General features: G+C 32.9%; 8 protein-coding genes across 8 annotated transcripts; 2 read left to right on the forward strand and 6 right to left on the reverse strand.

Moving 5' to 3' along the window:
- Positions 1 to 888: 888 nt before the first annotated feature.
- Positions 889 to 1,559, reverse strand: PHYBLDRAFT_68862 (hypothetical protein; the record flags this gene model as incomplete). Its single annotated transcript, XM_018442022.1, has 4 exons — positions 889 to 915; positions 1,009 to 1,092; positions 1,196 to 1,366; positions 1,419 to 1,559. The coding sequence occupies 4 exons, from the start codon at positions 1,557 to 1,559 to the stop codon at positions 889 to 891; spliced, it is 423 nt and encodes a 140-aa protein (XP_018286355.1).
- Positions 1,560 to 1,990: 431 nt separating this feature from the next.
- Positions 1,991 to 4,779, forward strand: PHYBLDRAFT_150501 (hypothetical protein; the record flags this gene model as incomplete). Its single annotated transcript, XM_018432488.1, has 8 exons — positions 1,991 to 2,193; positions 2,266 to 2,348; positions 2,447 to 2,959; positions 3,019 to 3,525; positions 3,604 to 3,775; positions 3,835 to 4,025; positions 4,089 to 4,404; positions 4,428 to 4,779. 8 exons carry the CDS (start codon positions 1,991 to 1,993, stop codon positions 4,777 to 4,779), a joined length of 2,337 nt encoding a protein of 778 aa, XP_018286356.1.
- A 1,964-nt stretch (positions 4,780 to 6,743) lies between these two features.
- On the reverse strand, positions 6,744 to 7,718 carry PHYBLDRAFT_173319 (hypothetical protein; the record flags this gene model as incomplete). The annotated part of the gene is made up of 3 exons (XM_018437002.1): positions 6,744 to 7,069; positions 7,133 to 7,515; positions 7,537 to 7,718. 3 exons carry the CDS (start codon positions 7,716 to 7,718, stop codon positions 6,744 to 6,746), a joined length of 891 nt encoding a protein of 296 aa, XP_018286357.1.
- Positions 7,719 to 7,781: 63 nt separating this feature from the next.
- On the reverse strand, positions 7,782 to 8,774 carry PHYBLDRAFT_173320 (hypothetical protein; the record flags this gene model as incomplete). Its single annotated transcript, XM_018437003.1, has 2 exons — positions 7,782 to 8,128; positions 8,198 to 8,774. 2 exons carry the CDS (start codon positions 8,772 to 8,774, stop codon positions 7,782 to 7,784), a joined length of 924 nt encoding a protein of 307 aa, XP_018286358.1.
- Positions 8,775 to 10,191: 1,417 nt separating this feature from the next.
- On the reverse strand, positions 10,192 to 11,331 carry PHYBLDRAFT_173321 (hypothetical protein; the record flags this gene model as incomplete). The annotated part of the gene is made up of 3 exons (XM_018437004.1): positions 10,192 to 10,501; positions 10,592 to 10,955; positions 11,157 to 11,331. 3 exons carry the CDS (start codon positions 11,329 to 11,331, stop codon positions 10,192 to 10,194), a joined length of 849 nt encoding a protein of 282 aa, XP_018286359.1.
- On the reverse strand, positions 11,303 to 15,059 carry PHYBLDRAFT_150504 (Homeodomain-like DNA binding domain-containing transcription factor; the record flags this gene model as incomplete). Its single annotated transcript, XM_018432489.1, has 3 exons — positions 11,303 to 11,640; positions 13,321 to 13,776; positions 14,633 to 15,059. The coding sequence occupies 3 exons, from the start codon at positions 15,057 to 15,059 to the stop codon at positions 11,303 to 11,305; spliced, it is 1,221 nt and encodes a 406-aa protein (XP_018286360.1).
- A 90-nt stretch (positions 15,060 to 15,149) lies between these two features.
- PHYBLDRAFT_150505 (hypothetical protein) lies at positions 15,150 to 15,581 on the forward strand (the record flags this gene model as incomplete). Its single annotated transcript, XM_018432490.1, has 2 exons — positions 15,150 to 15,229; positions 15,305 to 15,581. 2 exons carry the CDS (start codon positions 15,150 to 15,152, stop codon positions 15,579 to 15,581), a joined length of 357 nt encoding a protein of 118 aa, XP_018286361.1.
- A 293-nt stretch (positions 15,582 to 15,874) lies between these two features.
- Positions 15,875 to 16,075, reverse strand: PHYBLDRAFT_117408 (hypothetical protein; the record flags this gene model as incomplete). The annotated part of the gene is made up of 1 exon (XM_018428578.1): positions 15,875 to 16,075. A coding segment is annotated over one exon (201 nt), but the record flags the coding sequence as incomplete, so codon positions are not given.
- Between the last annotated feature and the right edge of the window lie 741 nt (positions 16,076 to 16,816).

A 16,816-nucleotide genomic window follows, 5' to 3' on the forward strand; every position in this document is an offset into this window, starting at 1 on the left:
CAATATAAATAGCAGTGGTAGTTCAGTGTAGAAACCTGGTCAAATTTTGATACCAAATCTTTCTCAATAAACAAACCTTACGCAAGTTCTCACAAATCTTCGTTCCTCATCTCAAATCTTTAATTCTTTTTCTTAAAAACTTCTTCAACTTCAACCACCACAACAGATTACTTTTATTAGATACTCTCTTAAATGTCATTTATTACTTTAACATTTTAGCTTAGAAAGGAATTCTATTAGACACTAGAAATTTTTTTTAATGTTACTTTTATGAAAACAGTTTTTTATTGGATAATATACATGTAAATGTTTGATTATTTTAATAAATACAAATTTTTATTGGTTATTACAATAGAAGATCATTTTTATTAATCATTTTTATTGGTTGTGGTGATCCAGACACTTGGTTGTTGGATTTATTACATCTAAGAACATATTCCTATTATTATAGTAAAACAGCTATCATTACAAGAACAAATGAATAATTTATTTATTTTACTTATAGTAAATCAATAAGACCAATAATTAATTACAGTAAGTACTGTAATTATGACAGCTCAGTAAGCACTGAGTTAATATGAGGACACTGCAATTAGATTAAATTATAAACATAGCAGTACCAGCTCTCTAATATATAAATGAACTCAGACTTAAGAAATTAAGATGTGACTGACAAAGCAGATCATGTTTTGATATAAAAAGGACAACTTTGTATTCTTTAATAAAGACAACCTATATACAGTCTCAAAGTATTCTTATATACGTCTCAATCTTTTTTACTGTTGATTTTATTCTATAAAACTTCACATTGGTTGTTATGACAGAAAAAAAAATATATTGTTCATTTTATTGGTTATTATGACAGAAAAATAAATAATATTGTTTATTTTATTGGCTGTTAAAACATAGAAAAATCTATAGATACATTTTATTAGCTATAAACTATTTAATATTCTAGGTTTTCATAGTAAAATATCCTATTCAATTCTACTACACCGGATTACTTACAAGACTGTAATCTTTTATGGCAGTCCCTCCAGAGATATGCAACTCTTGCAGTTGATGCCCAGTTTCCAAGACATCTAGTGAAGTCTATACCAGAATCCTTCATTATATTTGCATGTCTGGCACACATTTCTTTCTTAAGTGCTACTGGTATAGACCCTCAGCTAGAATTAGGACCAAGAGCAATCACCAAAGGATGGGCAGCCATATCATCACATATAAGCTTTGTATACATATTGAGTGTGGCCTTTTTGTTACTTGTTACTTCAATGCCAAGATCTTTACTTATCATCTTGAAGATATGCTTTAAAGTTATTTCACGGAATATACTCACTGGTTTGTGGATGGTATTAGCACTAGACTATTAAATAACATATTAATATATATTCAACTCGTTTTATTTTTTGTCTTACAATGGCAGAGACAGAAGGCGAAGTGTGTTGGTTAAGAATGTTTCTATTCTCCAGTTGACTCTGGAGAGCAGTAATCTCCAAATTCAAATCTTCAATGCTTATCTTTATTTCAAGCTTCAACTCTTCGATCTGTGCCTCCATTTCAAGTTTGGCCTTTTCTTAGCCTGCCTTCAAAGATAGTATCTCACTGTACATGACGTGTAGCAAAGAGATGGAATTGTTATCTGTGTTATTCATGTTGAGAGTTTGGTTTACCTGAGAAAAAGAATTGTTGTGAAAGAAAGATAAAGACCAAAAAATTTTCTATTGTCTATTATTAGTTTCATATAAATGAGTTTAACCTATTGGTCCAGCCAATATTATTATTGGGTTACTGTAGTTCTAATAACAGCTATTACACAATGTTTTAGCTTCTGTTTCTGAGTTTATATTTGTATCATCTATGTCATTGCCTACTTGTAGTCATTAAATCTATACAACTCTCAATGCTATTAAGTATAAAGGCATATTATTTGAAAGGAATTATCAATATTCATACCTTTATTCTTAAGTGTTTATTTCCAACCTAAAAAATGTCTTCAAATTCAATCCTTGATAGTTACCAATGCAATCAATGCAAAGAGCGCCACACCAATTTAAAAAAAGCCATGAGTTGTAGAGCTCAATGCTTTAAGAACCATCATAGAAGACATAATGATATCCAGACTTCGCAAACCACGCCTGTTCCTAACCAAGTCAGTATTGTTTTGAACACTGTCTTGAACGACACTATTGAGTAAAACTACAAATCACATACATACTATTAGAAAGTGTAATTAATTATATTGTTACCTTCATAAACAAGCAGAGAACGTGCAGATGCAATTGAAGATCAGATCATGGATACACTCAACAGCAAAGATAACAATGATCCAATTATGAATATTTTCAGTAATGATGATAATGATGAGTCTATGATAAGATATATATATATACATGTCTTATTATATCATGCTAATTATTATTTATCTTGTTAAAGTATGATATAGAACTTGGCAACGACATGGATATCATTGAAAACGAAACATCTCCTTTGGTTTTTGACTTCAGTCAGCCTGCACCTACCTCTGACAAAGACGATGCAAAGAACCTTGAGGTTCTCAAGATCATTAAGGATTTTGATATCTCCCGCAATGCCCATGAAATGATAGTCAAGTATTTCAACAGCATTTTGGAAATGTCAACTTGTATTACATACAGAGCATGTACTCCTCATCTCAGCAAAAAGCTTTTGAAGTGTTTCTCTGGTGTTGAAGAGACAGTTCATGATATCTGTCAGAGGAGATGTATGCCCTTTACCAGTCCATCCCAGACTGAGTGCTCCAACTGTGGACAAAGTCAGTACAAAACAAGACGTGGAGAAACCGAGGGTGATGATCTGGTTGCTGCTGCCAAGATGATACAGCTTCTATTGGCGAGACAACTGGCTCTTGCATTAGCCAACAAGAATACAAGAGCAGATATGCCTTACTGCCATAATCATGAGTCAAGCTTGGATGGAAGTAAAACCAATGTGTTTGATGGCCAGGTTTACCAGCAAGCAAAACATCTGTTTTTCCAGAAAAGATGACATTGCAATTTCTTTGTCTGTTGATGGATTCACACCACACAATGTTCCTGGTGTTGGAGAGCAAAGGGATGGTTGTCAAGACACCAAACGAGACCACTTGTGTCAAAGTACATGTCTTGATAGTCACTGGTGACATTCCTGCCTTAGCAAAGTTGGCATGTCATGCTGGACATATGAGCAAAGACGGTTGCTGTATCTATCATGCTGTCGGCCAATGTTCCAAGTATGGACAATACTTCAGAACTTTGTCCAGTACCAATATCTGTATGCTGGAAAGTTTCCAAAATTTTTCCCAGACCAGTGCATCCAGCTGCAAAGGGTCAAACCAACAATCCCCCCTGGCAACATTGAATGTATTCTCTGGACCATTGTTTTTTGCCCTTAATGAGATGCATGGACTTTGCCATGGAATAAGCAAGCAGGTCTGGGGTTTGGTTTCTGGTACCTATGGAACAGACCATTGTTTTGCTCTTTCTTCTGGTGTTCGGAAGGAGATCGGTACAGCAATGTACAAAACAAGAAATACCATCCCTACATCCTTCCATGGCGATTGAAGGGATGTATACAAGAACCCAGGGTCGTTCAAGGCCGTCAATTGGGCAGACTTTCTTCTGTTCGTCATCATTATGCTGGTGGCAGAGCATATTGGAGATGCAACTGCCCGGAACACGTTACTTGGCTTGGTTCAAGCATGTAACCTACTCATGAGCTGGAAGTTAGCAGCAGAGAAACAAACCTCTATCAAAAGGTATATTTTAGTAAAAGCTATGTGTTATTCTATTATTTATTCTAACTATTTTTCTTCAGTAAACTTGAAATATTGGACATGTACCTGGAATCGTTGCTTACAAGTGGAAAAATCAAAATCAATATTTTCACTAGAAACCAGCATCTTCTTCAACACTATCCTCTCATGATTGATGCATACGGCCCACCTCATGTATATAGCACCAGATCCATGGAATGGGCAATCGGTGAATACTCAAGGGCTATCAAGAGTAATTCTGCTATAAATGATAATGCTGACAATATCATGCTTGGCTTAACACAAATATGACAAGCAGAGGCTGGAGCCACTGTCATAATTACAGAAGCAAGAACAGCACAACACTTACAATATGAAGATTCCACTGCTGGTTGGCCGTTGACAGATGAGGGTAAGTGTGTTGGTGCTGGGTCTGATATTGAGTTCTGGGGGCCTTTAAGAAATAGAATGATCCGAGATAGTTTTGAAGGCATTTCTTGTTTTTCGAAACTTCTTGAAGATTTCTACGAATCAAAGGGGGAAGAGTGTAGTGTGATTGAAGCAGCTATACAAACTAGCTGCAAGGCATTTGTCAATGGTTGTGCGATTGACTCTGCACTCGATCAAATTGTGTAAGGGAGGCACATAACATCAGATTACAGATTCAGGTTGATGAAAACCGCAACATAAATTCTGCATACTTCCCGGTTTACAAGGATTTCTTCGGAAAAGTTGTTGTCTTCTTTGAGCACAAGCTCAACAACAAGAAGTGGTTGCTTGCTCTTGTAGAGATTGCATCAGTCCGTTTGGTAAATGGTGTACCAGCTGTTAACAATGGGCATATGAAACCAAAGATAGTTCACCTGGCAGATGTCAAAGAATTGGTTGGTTTAATGAAGTTGGACGCAACTATAAATACAACAACAACAACAGCAACAACATACATAGTGTGGCCAGAGCTTAACCACGGCCCAAAATTGTTACTTGGTTCTCTTGCAGACCTATAATTTGTTTTTTTTTATAATACATTTTTTTAAATTATCTTAACATATTTTATTCTCTCGGCAAAAAGTTAAGATAATTTCTTCTCTTTTACCTCTGACTTTTAATAGTCATCAATTGCAATATACATTTACTAAGAATGTAAAGTCTGTAGTTGAAGCTTACTTTTGTCTATCAGGAGTGTTGTAGTGGTTGAAGTTGAAGAAGTTTTGAAGAGGAAGAATTGAAGATTTGAGATTAGGAACGAAGATTCGTGAGAACTTGTGTAGGTTTTGTTTATTGAGAAAGAATTTTGTATCAAAGTTTGACCAGGTTCCTACACTGAACTACTACTGCTATTTATATTATTTTGGATCAGGAAAATTATATGACTGGGGTCAGGTAATCGATCCTATCTGAGCCTTAATCAGAGCAACATGATCTTGGAATAATTAATGTATGATTAATTATATAAATGTGTGTAGTCCCAATGAAGTATTAACATCAAAAGTAAATGTGTTTATGAGTTATAATTATGCTTATAATAATCCACTGATGTATCCCATATTATGGTGATATCATCATATGAAATATAATCACTATCATGCATGCTAAACCTGTTTGTTAAATAATAAAGTAATTGGTAGACACCTTTGACTGGAATAGCTGAGGCCTTATATTATTTCCTTCAGACTTATTCTCAATTACAGCAGTAGTCAATACTCATTTACAACAAGGAAATTTAATTTTAGGTGGTCAATTTACTTTTTGTCAACCTTTTCAAAAAACAGAGATTGTCTAGTTTCATATTAAATTTTATTGATTTTTTAATTATTATAGGCCGAAAACATAGTCACAAAAGCAAAAAACCACCATTCTTTCCTGTAGTGAAAACACAGGGCCATTGACTATATTAATAAAATGAGACAGTTGACAAAGTGAAGACAAAAGATGTGGTATAGACTCTCCAAGCCATGCTTTTATTTTTTATAAATATATAAATTAATAAAGTTATCATTCACCCTGTTCCTTATATCTTTCCATGCTTAGCTAGTAATATTTTTTGCTATTGATGTTGTAATTGAAAAGGGAAAATGTCTTATAAGTATGTGGTATTTCAGATACAAAGCAATAGAAAAATATAAATTTGATAATAGAGATGTATAGAAATACTTTGAGACTGTATACAGTCATAGCTTGATTTAATAATGTTTGATTTAGTGATAATCATGATTTAGTGATATTTTTTTGAGATTTTTTATCTGTTCCCTACTAATTATCACTATTTTTTGATTTAGTGATAGTGGTGAAAAAAAATCCACCAATATCACTATACCGAATGCTGAGTTTGTTTTTTGTAGTGAAAAAATAAAATTAGTACAAATTTCTGCTCAATATTTTTGAAACATGACAAGTTAGACTACTTTACTTTTATATAGTGACACGTAATGTGTTAGATTTGTTGTAGATTGTAACAGATCACTTGGCAAATAAAATACAATGATAATAGAATAGAACATAAGATGAATACAGCAAAAGAGAGCAAGCAGCAATAGTTGACAGGTAAGAAAAGAGAGAACAACCAATAGAATCGTTGTTAAAATTGAGAGAGAGAGAAAGATATATGAAAAGAGAATAGTAAAATATGATGTATTTGGGGATAAACATCGAAGTTTTCTAAATTATTTCAATTTTCTCTTGACAAAACTCCGACACCAAATTGGTTTAAAGTCCACGTGTGATATTAAATAAAATTGTATTTGGTATATAAGGGTTAATGCTTAGTAGATCAGACAAGTAAAGTTAATATATATATTTTAAAAAAAAGAAAAAAAGTAAAAAATGAAATACAAATTATAGTAAAGAGAAAAAATACAAATACAAATATTAAAAGGGAGAGTAAGAGTCTATTCCTTTTCTTCATCATGGCAATAAGAAGTATATTTTCTTGAGGTAAAGCTCTTGACAATATCATGGGCTTCTTTCATGTTCATGTCTTGGCTGTATGCCTCAATATAGCGCCACAAGCAGTTGTAGTATCTTTGGATGTTTTGAAGCTTTCCAGCATGATCAAGAAAAGAATGAATATTTTTTTATCCAGGGACTTATATGTATAATCACACTGAAGCCAAGCTTCACGTTTGGCAGTGCCCCAGTACCTCTCGATCCAATTGCATTTGCAATGAAATTTAAGGTATAACCCAAAGATGTGGTCAGATACTTCAACAGCCTCATGAAGTGCAGTTTTCTGTGATATAAAATCTGGCTGAGAAGTCAGAAAATGATGTGCACAGCACTTGCTATCTTCAGAAGCGTCTTTTTTGCAGTGCAATCTCCATTTCTTGGTAGGATTGTATGGGTCCTTCTCCAATCACATACCACGCTTCTCTAGGATTGTACAGATACCCTTCACGTATTTCACCTTCTTTGTCACCCACTGCCCGCTCTTCTTTGTGAACCACTCATCCTTCTTGTAGTACATAGACTGTATTTGTTCTTCACCATCCCAAACAAAAGTAGTATCCTTCAATGTACAAAGATTATCTTCTTCAACCTCTTTGTCACCTAAGGTTATTTTGTTTGCTATTAAAGCATTTTGACTGTATGCCTTGTGGTTTGTACTTTGATCAAATACAAAGGCGACCTTACATCCAGGGTGAATTATTTCGAATAGAGGAATTGCGTTACTCTCCAATTGCTTCAACATATGAGAACTAGTCCAATACCCATCTCTATTGGCTCCAGGATGGAATACCTCCCAACTAGATCACGCACCATTAGACATTGTACCATGAGATATACATTTGAATTCACTAATCATAAGTGACATGCCAGGACTCTTTTTTCGAATTGGATTTTCACCTTCCACTAGCCACATAGCTTCTTTTCCATCATTTGAATAGAAAGTTGACTCATCATGGGTGACAAGGACATGTTCTACTTCATCAGTTGATAGCTGTGGCATAGTTACTTTGTCATTCTCACCAAACCTCGCCATCTTTGTCTTATACCCATTCATTTGATTCGCCTATTTCTTTCGGTATTCAATAACGTTGGCTTTCTCATGACCATCATAATAAATATCTTTAGAATTTTTTCTGAAGATATATCCCCATTCGTGAAGATATTTCCAAACTGTACTCATCGAGACACTTCCTGGAATTCCAAGTTTTTTTGGTATAACAACCTCATTGATGTGTTTCTTAACCAGAATAGTACTGCGACTTTCTGGCTTCTGTTGCTGAATCCATTTGCAAATAGATACTTTAAAGTCCTCGTCGAAAAACAAAGAGAAATGAATAGCATTTTTTCCTTGCTGATGTAATGCAATTGATTGGAAGTTGATATATTCTTTTGCATATTTTCTTATCATTGCTGGTCAATAACTATTGGTATGTAATCATACTTCCATAGCTGCTTTCTCTGATACTTCCATTGTCTTACTTCCTGAGAGTCTATGTCTTAAAAAACTTTTAACAGATTTGAGTTTGCAAAGCTCATAATAGTCTACTGGCAGAGATGAATCACTTATACAAGTAAATGGAGCAATTTCTTCTTTTATATTGTTAAAGGCAAGCTTGAGAAGAGAAATTGTATTCGCAAATATTTTCTTAGATGTAACTTCGACTGGCTCTAATTCTTCATTGACAGACTCTTTTCGACTCAAAATTATAAAGCCCTTTTCTGTTAGACGATAACTTCCTTTAGAATCAAAAGATTCCTTCATAGTCTTTCTCTTTCTCCACTCAGTTGTTAATGAATTCTTCTGATATGTACCACGGAGGGACTTATCAGCTCCCTCATGCCATTTGAGGAAGTTGCTAGAATAGATGGCAGAAGTAACATCATCTGTAATTCCCTGAAGCTCTCTGTCATTCACAGTAATACTTTCTTCAACGTCAATCTCAAATAAGTCAACCAGGTCGTCATTGCTGGTTTCTATGTTTTTAGAGAAACAGTTTCTAGATTCTGATTGGGATTTGCTTTTTGCTAATCTTAATTTCTTGCTGGCAGGAGGCATTTTGACAAAATTGTTTTGTAGATTAAAAGGTTTAAGTATTTAGAAATGTTTTGATTGATGAACCAAAAATAAATATAAGATACGTATTAAACATGGCAGTCTATGTTACACACATATGCTTTTATAGAAACGGTACTATTAATCCCCGACATGGGCAGGGGAAAATAATTTTTCAATATTCAAAAAAAGAACTAGAACTCCGCTATTTTCTACAGATACCTCTTGACTTTGAAGGTCTATGACTTTTTATTCAAGCCTTTTTTCCAGAATCGCTTAAACATGTTTGATAGAGAAGAGTCTCCTCTATCAAACACGTTTAAGCAATTTTGGATAGCTTGTTTGTAGCAAAAGTCATGGAACTTTGAAAAACACCCATAAACTTAGATGGTTATTTCCAAACGCATCATAGAAAAGTAATAACCAACGAAGAGATCAAAACTGACAAACAACCTTCCTAAAGCCAAGGAATCAATATTTTATGTTGCAAGATAGTATAGATCACAAAGAGAAGAAAACAAGAAAAAGATACTGAAACTAATTGAAGGATTGATTCCTTCTTTTATTGAGTTGAGTTTGCTTCTCTTTTATAGTCAACAAGATTTTAAGTTGATAATAGAAGTTCAGAAAAATAAAGATAGTAAAAATAGAATGATAAATAATTGATACGGCAAGGATAAAATATATGAATAAAAATACAGTAAAAATATAATAATAAAGGTACTGATGTTGCGCAGAGATGTTGGCAAGATGAATTATATGCATTGTAGAAGAGGAATGTTACTAGCATGAGGGACCATGATTTTGAATGAGTACAATGTGAACAAATATGTTAACAAGGGAAAAGGAAAAAGTATTGTGTGTAGAAGGAACAGAGAGTGGAAATGAGATTTTTTCTGTGCATAGAAAAATTCTCCTCTTACTACTGAGGGCACAGCACCACATCAACAAACCATTGATATCAGCCTCTCATAACCGGGATGACATGTCATGACAAACCACAAGACAAACCCACCAAGCAGACTGACCTTCTAGTACTGGACACCATGACATGGCCAAAAGCCAGACCTGCCCACAACAAACGTGACAATAGAAGAAACATACTTGATTGCAATGTCAAGTGCGCCGATACTCTATACCAAATACTAGGTTATCAAAATGTTATTTTACAGCTTTATTTTTATTTTTATTTCTTAAAATTATATAAACTATATGGGATACATATTGAAAAAAATAAAAAATAACAGTAATTTTCTTAGTAAATATAAATTTAAATATAACATTTTGTAAAAAAAAAAGGATTTTATTATAAGATATATTATTACTATTTACAACTATTACTATTTACAATTATTATTTAAAGTATTTTTTTATATTTTTTTGAAGATTTTTTCAGAATTTTCTTCAGCTTTTATATCATTCATAAATTGACCAGTGTCTTCATCATTATATGTTGATAAGGCTGACTATTTGGTACTACTAAATGTATCAAGTTGACTACTAACTCTTTTATTATTTTTCTTTTTTTCTTGAGAGAATATTCATTTTTTTCATCTTCATTTTCTTCATTTTTATTTTCTTCGTCAAGGATATCATCTTCTAGGGTATATAGAGATTCTTCTGGGGTCTCAACAACTTCGATATTGTTTTCTATAAGATGTTGGCATCCGGATATGATAGTTATATCTTCAATGGGTATATTGACAGTCTCAGATATAATTGGGGGTATGCTGTGTAGTGTGGATATGTTGTCATCAAATAATCCAGTATGATTAAAGCAATTGGTTAGGGTTTCTGGAGTCACTTGGTTTCACACCAACCTGGTAAAATTCATGACTTCTAGTTGTGAAAGCTTGAAGTAGTCATCAGGATTGATAATCATGTTGCTGATATATCTTTGAGTGGCAAGAGTATATTGGTAGTGTTGATATTTGACTTTAAAGTTCTGTATAAAGCTGGTATCGAGTGGCTGAAGATACAATGTAGTGTTTGATGGGAGGTATAGAAATTTTACATTGGTATAGTTGTCATGGGTATTGTGGCAGGCTGCGTTGTCAAGCAGAACAAGTATCTTCCTGCCCAAGTTTCTTACTTGATGGTTGATTATCTTGCATATATCTCTAAATATTACACATGCTATCCAGCTTTTATCATTGTGATAATACTGAAAGCTATGTTCTGGGCCTGTTTTATAAAATCAGAACATTTAGTATACCAAAAAAATTATTGATTTCAGCACATATAAATAGTGTAATAACTTATGATTCTTCTTGCTGAAGCAGCAAGGCTTGGTATATTTGCCAATGATGAAAGACTTCAGCTTCCAGGAGTCATCTGAGTTACAAATCAATGCAACTTTTAGTCAAACTTTATCGGCCTTCCAACCGGAAATTGCTGCTGTTGATATGGTTGAAATTGGTGGCTGCTTATAGAAAAGACCAGTTTTGTCAAAGTTGAAAATGTCTTTTCTCTCATACATTCTCAACTTCTTCTTTATCTCTTCTACTCTCAGGTTAATTCCTTTGGTGTCTTTAGGAGCAAAAGAACTTTTGCCATGCATCTTTCCACTTTTTTACTCTGAGTCTCTTCTTCAACTTCGCAATCCACCCATCTGAAAAGCTCAACATGTCTTCCTGTGTGATGTTGTATTTGCTTACTGCAATTACCTTGGCATAGTTTTTGATCGAGTGGACATTGATTGGAACTGCTTTTTTTTTCCATATCCAAAATAAGCTGATAGACATCTTCTTCAACTTCTTTTTAGCTCTTTCTAAGATCTTCTCTTCTTTCTGCAAAATCTTTGATATGGCTGCCTGAGATGGGAGCTTGGGCAAGTCAAACTGCTGTTTGGCCCAGACTTTCAACTGCTCTTAGTTAAGTCTATGTCTAGACTTATTGCAAATAGCAAGCTTCGGATTTCCATTAAGATGGACATGACCTATGTCATTGCTGTTGTTGTCAGAAGAAGTATACAAAGTGTTAAATACTCTGTGCATGTTAAAGAAATAAAGTGATTGAAGATGTGTGGGTGTGTGTGAGTGTGTGTTTAAAAAGAGTGTATAGTAAGAATATTTTTATCAATAAAGATAACAGTAAAGATATGTTTTACGGTATTTCTTTTATATTAATCATATTATTATTGAATGAAATATATTACTATTAAACAAGACAGCACTTATAACACATCAATCATATTTTTTATTTTCATGGATAAAGTATAAGAAGATTTTTGGTTAAGCTTTTTGTCTCTTAGAAGAAGTATAAGCCCATTTGTATGATATAAAGTGAAACATAGTAATACACCTAATTGGTTTTTACTATATCTTAGAAGATATGTAAACTTAGTTAAGTTTTATTGGATTAAGAATATATAAAACAATTATTACCATCAATTTTTTTACAAAGATGTTTCAAATAATGTTTCATTTATTATTGGTTCTTAAGATTATGTATCTTATTATAAAGATGTTATAATAACTCATTGAATAAAATAATATACAATTATTAATAGAATATATATTCTATATGTCTTATATTGCCCATCTTTTCCTGTAGTGTTTGTTTATATAATATATAAATATGTGATGGATGAATGTAATTTTTAAAGGCTTTTATTATTAATACATATATCTATCTTTCTTTAAAATTATTTATTAAAATACTGACTTTACTTTATAGATCAATATCTTGTATTTAATATATTTTTATATACTTAATAACTTTTATTACTATTGATCTTAACATATAGAAAATAATTTATGATCATCTTGCTATGACAAAAGTAGCAGTCACATACAACTGAGTTCTAATATCACAAAAATTTTCGGAGTAAGAAAATATCATATTTGATTTAATGATAGTGATAAAATTCTGCAACTCTCAACTATATTACTAAATTGAGCATTAACTGTATAAGTTATTCTTTATTCATAAATAAAAAGTGTCCCTTTTTATAAGAAAACACAATCTGCTCTTGTCATTATGTCTTAGTTTCTTAAAGCTTTCTTCCTTTACTATATTTGTTTATTAGAGTGTATTTACTGCTTAATTAATAATATTGTTACAATTATGACATCAAGTCATAAATCATACTTCTAGCTCTTAGCTATTCTTTTCTCTTTTATATTAGAGCTTTAGGACTTCCTAATAAACTAGCTCCATATTGCTCTGACACAGTTTAGTCAGCAGTATGATATAATTATTATAATGATCTTTAAGATATTATCTACAATACTAACTGTAATAATTATTGACCCAATTACTTAATCGTTTATATATATCTTATATGCTGACAAGATGATAGCTACTATGCTATCCCAATATGAATATGTTTTTATATATGATAAACCCAACATCTGAGTGTCTGGATTACTACAAAGTATATAGAAAATAATGAATAATAGTCAAATTGATAATAGTTTTGAGTACTAGCAGCAAGTAGCTATCACATCTTTTGTCTTCACTTTGTCAACTGACCCATTGTATGTTGTATCTATCACAATTGGTATTGACTCCATTACAATTACAGATATGATACTGTTCTTATTACTAGATACAAATATAACTTCTGTAATCTGTGCTCCTATAGAATGTTGTTTATTTGGCTTAAAGTAATATTGCTCAAATATATCACTTGACAAATTCCAATTGACATGAAATTTAATCTCTTCTACTAGTATTTCTTGCAGTATTGCATTAGTATTTGCAGCTGATCTTGTGGAGTATGTTGTATTTTCCCTGGTATTGATTCCAGCTTCTTTTAAGATGTTAATCATCCAGTTGGCTGCTGTTGTTGAATTTATAAGAGTCCGTTTATCTAAGACAATATATTCCAAGAAAAGAGTGTGATCTATTTCTAACTTCTTTCTAGCCATAGCTGTTCTTTTCACAAACCAATTCAAGATCAAAACTGTGCAGATCTCTGAAGTGCAAATAGTTTCTAACTTTAAGAACTTGGTCTGAGCCTCTTTTGACTCCCATGCAATCAATGTAACTCCTACTAGTTCTAGTTTTTCATTGTAGTATAGTTTGACATCTCAAAACTATAGTCGGCCCATATTGGATCTAAGTTGTCATATTATCACTAAACACAAAAGCATAATGATCTTTCATTATAAATTTGCTAAAGGAAGATTTTTGCTCGGTTTCCAAGACTTCAATAGCTGTAATACTAGTTGAACATTGCATGTTTCATTGCTGATATTGGGTAATTTAAATGTTGTTCTTTTCTTTGCTTTGAAGAAGTTTTGGATCAGAAAATGATCTGCCAATAGAATTTTAGTAGGATGTGTAATGCAATATATGGATCCCAAGAATGACCTTGCTGTATTTAGTGTTTGAGATAACTGATATTTTATTGATAAAAGATATTGTACTATTTGCATTGTGTTGTATCCAACATAATCATAGATTCAAATAGAGTGCACAGACAATAAGATAAACACATATTAAAGAAGTGACCAGTATCTTTTTCTCACAGTATCATTAAATGAAGAACATACTGACAGCAAGGTCACACAACTTTGTCAACATCACTAATCACTCAAACAAGAGTGTGTATAATAACTTAACAATATATCATCTATAATATAAAAAAACAGACATCACATGATATACTTATATCATTACCTCAGATACACACACAATGTCTATATAAACTTACATAGCAAATAGCAATAGAAGATCATCTCTCTTTTCATCAATAAACAAAGTTTCACTGTACTTCTTGCCTGCACTTTGTTTTTTTTTAAAAAAAATATAACACATTAGTTGATATTCTTCTGATATAACTTCTGATGTTTGATGTGCACACCACTCAACTCATCTCTTCCATTCACTATCATATATTCTTTGTGTGCTACTTCTGATGGATTGAGAAAGAAAATTAATATTATCATTGTCTAATACATCTATCTCTTGTTTTTTGCAAATAATATCCATGCCATTAGAGGTCATGCTCAGTTTATTGGAATGTATATTGGTGAAGTAATACTCATCTGTAAAAGCATTGGCCACCAAAATTGGGTAGACCAATTTGAGGCCACTAGAATCGCTTTCTTCATCTTCTGTTTCTGGATTTGTTGCAATACTTTGAAGATCAACTTCTATGGTAGACATAAGTATAGTTCTATCTGTGACTAGTTTTGGTAGAATGTGTCTCGAGTTTCTGCTTCTGGGTCTGAAAAGAGGCTCCAAAACCTTAGTAGTTTTGTGTTGTGCTATGCTATAAAAGTGTCTATCATTATTTTCCTCTTCTATTGTTATTGAATCTGAGAGAACCATGTCCATAGTAAACTCCACTTATAAGTCTGTATTGCTTGTTAACTGAGATAATCTGCTATTATATTGTCTACTCCAGCAATGTGTCAGTATTATATAATGAGATTGTGGCTTTTGGATATCCAGTATATCTTCAGAGACAATTGCTACAGTATTGCTGACGTGGTTTCTCCTAATTTGTAGACATACTTCAGTGTTGTTATGTTGTCTGAGTATATTATTATGGTAGAGTTTTTGGATTTTCTTGTATGCAGTCATAGTGCAATCAAAATTATCTTCAGCTCTCTGACATTGATCGAATCTTCTTTTTTGTTTCTTGTCCAATATATGACTGTTTCAATCATCTGGGATGAGACTATCCAGCCCAAGTTGGATGCTTCAATATGTATTGTGAGTGTTGGTAGTGATAGTATTGGTTTTCTGATTGCCAACCCATTTGTGGCTTCTGCGTTTTTGACTCACCAGTTCAACTCCTTTTGTGCTTCCAAAGATAAAGGGCAGCTTGCTTCCCATCTTGTTGATCTCGCTTGAAATGCTTTTGATAAATCTCTCTGTATGTACTGGACGTGAAGCAGTGACTCCCCTATTGCTGGAATTATAGCCGTCATTTTTCCTATCAAGCTGGCAATCTATTGGCACGATCTCACTTGTGTGAATGCCTGTTTGACTTGGGCGTTCAAGTTTATTATTTTCTTCTTTGGAACGTTGATGTCCATAGCCTTGGTATTAAATTGAAAGCCTAGGAATTCCTGTTTGTACAAAGATATTAATACACTCTTCTGTCAGTTGATCAGATATTCTAGAGATGTTAGATGTTGGGGTACTCAAGATGAGTGCTGTTCCATCTCTGACTTGGTTTTTGCTAAAATATAAATATTATTCAGGTAATATACCAGACGTATTTCCTCCTTCTGAAGAGGTTCTATCATATATTGCATGAGCTTTGAGAATACTCTTGTGGCCACACTCATTCCAAATAATAGAGACTTGTACTGATAAACTGCAGTCTTATCAATTAAATGAAAAAACTTTAGCTTCTGGCAAAATGAAAAAATAACATCCTTAACTCTCTCTTTATTGTTTGTCTACTTTTATTTAAGAAACCACTTTTAAAAATTATTGAAATAAGAATATATAACCTTTAAATATTAAGAAAAGTAATTTTTTTGCAAGTTTAATATTTAGTAATATCACTGCAGGTTTTCTTCATACAGGCTATACAAGTTGGCATAGACATGCAGTATACAAGACATACTGCAACCAGTATTTTCTTCCATTCTTTATGGATAACCTTGTCTAGCTCCTTAATAGTTCTTGAAGCTGGTACTCTTGCCCTTATTATCCGACCCAAATGAGCTCATAGGTTCTCAATATAACTGAGATCTGAGCTATTTGGTAGTCATTCTGTTATTGGTACATTATGGATTTCTTCCAGTTCTCAACAAGTTCTGACTTATGACAAGAAGCACTGTCTTCTTAGTAAATAAACTTCCTATCATGTCTTTCACTTAGGCAACTGTAAAATGAGAGCAACTTTCTTTTCAAAAAGTTTATATAGCCAAATTGGTCTAGGCTGTTAATAATTGTTTTTAGTAAGCCTACTCCTCCTGCCTACACACAGCCCCAAACCATTACTGAACCATCTCCAAACTGTATTCTAGACATGATACAATCAGACTTGAACTTCTCCAGAGGAAAGCGCCAAATTCAAAGGTTTCTATCCTTTGAAAAAACCATAAAGTAGGACTTATTGCTCTAAATCATAT

Source organism: Phycomyces blakesleeanus (assembly GCF_001638985.1).
Source record: "Phycomyces blakesleeanus NRRL 1555(-) unplaced genomic scaffold PHYBLscaffold_25, whole genome shotgun sequence".
Classification (NCBI taxonomy): Eukaryota; Fungi; Mucoromycota; class Mucoromycetes; order Mucorales; family Phycomycetaceae; genus Phycomyces; species Phycomyces blakesleeanus.